The sequence below is a fragment of the Castanea sativa genome, chromosome 4 (genome assembly GCF_040712315.1).
Source record: "Castanea sativa cultivar Marrone di Chiusa Pesio chromosome 4, ASM4071231v1".
In the NCBI taxonomy this organism is placed as follows: domain Eukaryota; kingdom Viridiplantae; phylum Streptophyta; class Magnoliopsida; order Fagales; family Fagaceae; genus Castanea; species Castanea sativa.
The window spans coordinates 42,223,466-42,229,064 of NC_134016.1; the positions used below are offsets into that span (position 1 = coordinate 42,223,466).

At 34.3% G+C, this 5,599-nt stretch overlaps 1 protein-coding gene across 1 annotated transcript; it reads left to right on the forward strand.

Moving 5' to 3' along the window:
- The first annotated feature begins 286 nt into the window (after positions 1–286).
- Positions 287–5,269, forward strand: LOC142632244 (carbamoyl phosphate synthase small chain, chloroplastic-like). Its single transcript, XM_075806671.1, has 10 exons — positions 287–481; positions 1,438–1,570; positions 2,783–2,871; positions 2,958–3,018; positions 3,109–3,176; positions 3,313–3,441; positions 3,665–3,774; positions 3,866–4,213; positions 4,450–4,615; positions 4,944–5,269. Exons 1-10 carry the CDS (start codon positions 340–342, stop codon positions 5,003–5,005), a joined length of 1,308 nt encoding a protein of 435 aa, XP_075662786.1. The 5' UTR covers positions 287–339; the 3' UTR covers positions 5,006–5,269.
- The last annotated feature ends 330 nt before the right edge of the window (positions 5,270–5,599 follow it).

A 5,599-nucleotide genomic window follows, 5' to 3' on the forward strand; every position in this document is an offset into this window, starting at 1 on the left:
ACCAATTGTTTACTATGGGTGCATTTTGGCTTTAAAATGGGCGTTTGTACGAGGAGTTGCTGCTGTGAAATGGAATTTTGAGTTTCCAAAATACCTAACTAAACAAATCCTATAATTTTGTACCATAAAAAAAGAAAAATAAATATAATGTATTATATCTTAAGGTACAATTGCTTCAAAAAAAAAAAAAAAAAGCTTCAAAAAAAGGTACAATCATAAATAAGCACATAAATGTTTTTTTTTTTTTGCAATACTATTATAAATAAGCACATAAAAAAAATATTGCAAATTTTTTTTAGAAACTCAAAGTGCCGCTTCGTTCTGTGTGAGACTTGGAGAATGGGAAGCAAATTAATGGAATTGGGTGTGACAGTGACAAACCCATTCAGCTGCTTTGCTTCATCAAAGTCTCCGCCTTTCACCTTCAGATGCTCCGTCTCTCTCTCCTCCTCCTCCGACCACCACCACCGTGCCTCTTTAGGTAACCCTCTCTACATTTCTTTATTTTCAACATGTAAAACCCAACAAAAAAAAAACTGTAAACATTTATATTATTTTTTGTGTGTATCATATTGTGGTGATTCCTTAAGCTCTGTCATTCCTGTGTTCTAATAAAGTTAACTACTTTTGCATGCTGCATGCAACATTAGGAAAATTTAAACAATACTATATATATATATATATATATATATATATATATATATATATATATATATATATATATTTGTGATGTTGTTTCTCAACTATTGATTGTATCAATTCTGTCTATGGTGAAATTTGATTTACAAAGTGACTGATTGAGTGAATCAAATTTGATTGTTATTGATAAAAGACAGAAGGGTTCAAAGGAAAGCATGATTTGTTTGATTTTGGCAGTTAAATTTTGGTGGCAAGTGAAGGCAAGGTGTAAAATCGAACCCTTTTTTTAAGACTAAATTGAACACTAACACATAATTGAGAGACCCAAAATGGTAGTTTAGACAGAAAGCTTATGTAAAAATTACTGTTTATTTTAGAATAAGAACCTGCTTTTTTCTATTTTAGCTAAACCGCTTTTCAAAACACCCACACCTGATTATCTATTCTATACTCTTATTTCATTCAAATATAAAATTTTCTTCACATGGAACAACCAACATTTACTCTCTTCATTCACCCTCTGGTAAAGCAAAAAAAAATTAATAAAAAATTGTTTTGCATAAGCTACAGTGCCTCGTAAATTTGAACAAGCACTATAACAAAATCTTATTTTGTATAATGGAAATATGAGCTAATGGGGGTGTTTTTATTTTTGGGTTCATTGGCCAAATTTAGGGGCTTATGCTATTTTAGCTGAACTGATGTAATACTCATATCACTGTATCCATCATTACTCTTGTTGTTGTCTATGTACTTCTGGTACTTAAAAGTCAATGCAATCTTATATTTTTTTTTTAGGTTTGGCAGAAAGGCCTTGGAAAACTTTGGACGCTAGACTTGTGCTTGAAGATGGTTCAATCTGGAGGGCTAAGTCATTTGGTGCTTCAGGAACACAAGTTGGTGAAGTGGTATTCAATACGTCTTTGACAGGGTGAGCTGGTCTATGAATTCTTTATACCCGGATAAGCTGTTTTGAAATTTTCATTTCTTACGAGTTGTTAAGCATGCCGCATAGGTTAATCCATTGTTATTATTCTGTGAGAGTTTGTTTGTCCCTGCATATTTCATGGTGTATTCTCAACTATCCACTGGGCACCCTTGCGTTGGCTTGGACTTTTGATATGAAGATAGTGGCCTTTTTCCATAAGCTAGAAGAAACTGTTCTATTGTTATTGATGGTGTTTCATCAAGTTTACTTGTGGGTATGGTTTAACTTACACAAATAACTGCACATCTTTGAAGCTAATTTATGTTTTCTTGTAGTACAACTAAGTCAAGGAATTTGCATTTTCTCACTAAATTTACAGTAACATAGCTGTTAGTGATATAGATGCTCCCACATTTGCACACTGTTCACAAGGACGTGGTGTAGTGAAAAGTGATACCATAGATGTTATCAGCCAGTGAAGAAATTTACCTATCAAAAGAAAAAAGAATCAGCTAGTGAAGAAAGTGATGAGAAACATATGAAGTCATACATTATATCAAATATCTTCCTTGTTTCTAGCACATCAATATGCTGACAGATACCTGCGTTGCCAATTATGACCAAATTCTATCCAACATATCAGTGCTGATTTGGGGTTTGAGAACTGTTTTTTTTTTTTTTTTTTCATAAAAATAACAGAATGTTAGCTTTTCTAGGATTGATTTGAAAATAGCTTTACAATGTAGGCAACCTATTATAAAACAAGCCATTGTTGGGTATGTTCAGCAAGTTGCATGGAAAAGTTGGGATCCACAAAACACGAAGTATTGAACATGATATGCATATTTGAATGTGCAGTAACATTTATACTTGATGGCTGAAACTAATCAAGTGTTATTCTTAGTTGGATGCTGCTGATTGATTTTGATTGTTTGAATTCTATGTTATGACTTATGATGGAAATGTAAGGTGTACTTTTTGCATCTGGAGCTTCCACAAGAAGTTCGCACTGTTACACATTTAACACTTGTAACATGCTTCTATTTTAGATCAATAAGTGCTTTTCCTTTGGTACTTTGTTCTTCAACCACGCCTAGGTGCACTTTTAGCAACAGTGAGAGAACTTATTATTAAGGTTCATGAGTTAACTAGTTGTGCAATGCGGATGCTCATATTTGGAATTTGATTTATGGTTGTAATACATGTATTCTGCAGGTATCAAGAGATTCTTACAGACCCTAGCTATGCTGGACAGTTTGTCCTGATGACAAACCCACATATCGGCAACACTGGTGTAAATTTTGGTGGGTGAAATTTGTACGTTTAGTCATTGCAAACTCTTATGTCTTGGATACTATTTGAAATCTAATTTTGATGTCTTTAATGTCAGATGATGAAGAATCAATGCAATGCTTCCTTGGTGGTCTAGTCATTAGAAGCTTAAGTATCAGGTACAGTTGTTAGTGCTGCTTTGGAAACTTTCATGCTGGCAACTTTGTTTTTGAGCTGTGCTCATTTATTATTTTATAAATGTCTTCCAGTACTTCAAATTGGAGATGTGCAGAAACACTTGGTGATTATTTAGCAGAAAGGAACATCATGGGGATTTGTAAGTTATTTAATATAGCATGAGTTATCTTAAAGACCAATACTTTTGACATGTGTAATTTTAAATTATTGAGCTTTGCTCTCCATGAAACTTCTGACCTCCCTTCGTCTTTTGATTATGTGTAATTATCCTACAGATGATGTTGACACACGTGCTATTACCCGTAGATTAAGGCAAGATGGAAGCCTTATCGGTGTTTTGAGCACAGAAGAATCTAAAACAGATGAGGAACTATTGGAATTGTCCCATTCATGGGACATTGTTGGTAAGGATTTGATACTGTTGGTTAAAGGGGTTTGCAAATATTAATTTTTATTGAAAAAAACATTTCAAGTGGGGGAGGGAGGATTCATACCCTGGACATCTCCATTGGAAACACCAAAAGGTGCCAATTAACCTAAAGGTCATTGGCCAAATAATAAAATTTTAGGTCCCTAGTTTTCTTGCCAAAATTTTAAGTCCATAGTTTTCTTGCTTTTAATTTGCAGGTGTTGATTTGATAAGTGGTGTTTCATGTAAGACCCCTTATGAATGGACTGACAACACAAAGTCACAGTGGGATTTTAACACCAATGGGAGAGATGGAAACACTTTTCATGTAAGCATTACTTAAGTTTTTTTGAAAGTACCATCCCTGAATAAATTGGCATTTGTTCTTACTCTTTTTCGTGTTTGTGCATGAACTGAAGGTTGTTGCATATGATTTTGGGATCAAACATAACATACTTAGACGCTTGTCATCCTATGGCTGTAAGATTACAGTCGTCCCTTCAACATGGCCAGCTTCAGAGACTCTTAAGATAAAGGCAGATGGGGTTCTTTTCAGCAATGGCCCTGGAGACCCTTCTGCAGTTCCTTATGCAGTTGAAACAGTGAAGGAAATACTGGGTAAGGTTCCTGTTTTTGGAATATGCATGGGTCATCAGTTGCTTGGCCAGGCATTAGGAGGTACAACCTTTAAAATGAAGTTTGGTCACCATGGTGGAAACCATCCAGTTCGTAACCTTCGGAGTGGCCATGTTGAAATTAGTGCTCAGGTGTGTTAATTTTATTTAACTCTATCTATCGACTTTTTCTCTCCCTAAATCACATTTGAACTTATCTGTGAGGAACAGCTAAATATGACGTTGATGAATGTTTTCTTTGTCAGTAATATATTAGTAATTTAAAACTAAGAATTCACAGTTTGTCAAAGTAATGTAATTCATTTGTAAATTATATAATTTTTTTTTCCTATGGGAGTGTTTTTCACTTTAAATTTATAAACTGGCAGAATCACAACTATGCAGTTGACCCTGCATCACTTCCAGAGGGTGTGGAAGTAACTCATGTCAATCTTAATGATGGAAGCTGTGCTGGTCTTGCATACCCTGCACAAGACATCATGTCTCTTCAATATCACCCTGAAGCATCCCCGGGACCTCATGATTCAGACAATGGTACTGGACACCCCCTCTCTCTCTCTCTCCCCATGCGCACACATTTATAATTAGTGAATGGAATCAATTTTCACCCATTGGGAAGGTGCTCACATCATTTGTATTAGAGCATTCCTTGAGATATGTATTAAAGCAAGTCATGGCTAATGCAAATCTCAAAGAAATCCACAGTCGAAGAGGCTAAACGAACGAGAAAAAGAGTTGGTTTTGGGGATTTCCTTTTTAATTCTCTTTACAGCTTCTCTTTGCCCATATTGTGAATTATGTTTATATACATCGTATGACATAACTTCCTCCACAGTTTTGATACAAGGTATTCTTGCTACAGCTTTTCAGGAATTCATAGAGCTGATGAAGCGAGCAAAAGAAACGCTTAAACACACAAGATGACAGTTTAAGCAATCTCTGTAATGCCCATGAAGTTCACATCGGCTATTTTATGTGGAGAAGAGAAGACTAGTGTTGCATTGTCAGTTTTGCTAATGTTTATAGGGTTGATAAAAATAATTGACAATGTGCTAAATTGAACAAGCCATTGATGATTTGTACAAGAATGAATGATTTAAGACATGCTGATGCAGGCATAGGGTCAATCTCTGTTTTATTTTGCTTTATTTATTTTTAAGTGGTAGAGGCAATTTTGTAATTTCATAATTTTTGGTATGCGCCTTATTTTGGTTTCACTTGAGTTTAGTTATTTAGTTTGGGTTTAGTAAAAAAGTCCAAGTCTTATTAGCAGTTTAAAATAAAGTCCTATTTCAACTAGAAATAAGTTTGTCTTCTATATTAAGTGTCTATTTGGCATGATTAATTTTGCCAACTTATTTGACTATTTAGTTTATTTTTGTTATTATTTATGGGTCTTGTTGCACTTTTTTGTACTATTTATGGCTCTTATTGTATTATTTCGGCTAACTTTTATCTTTATTTACAATATTTTCAGCAAAAAATTTTCAGTTTCAACAAAATAAATAAATCTCAAAC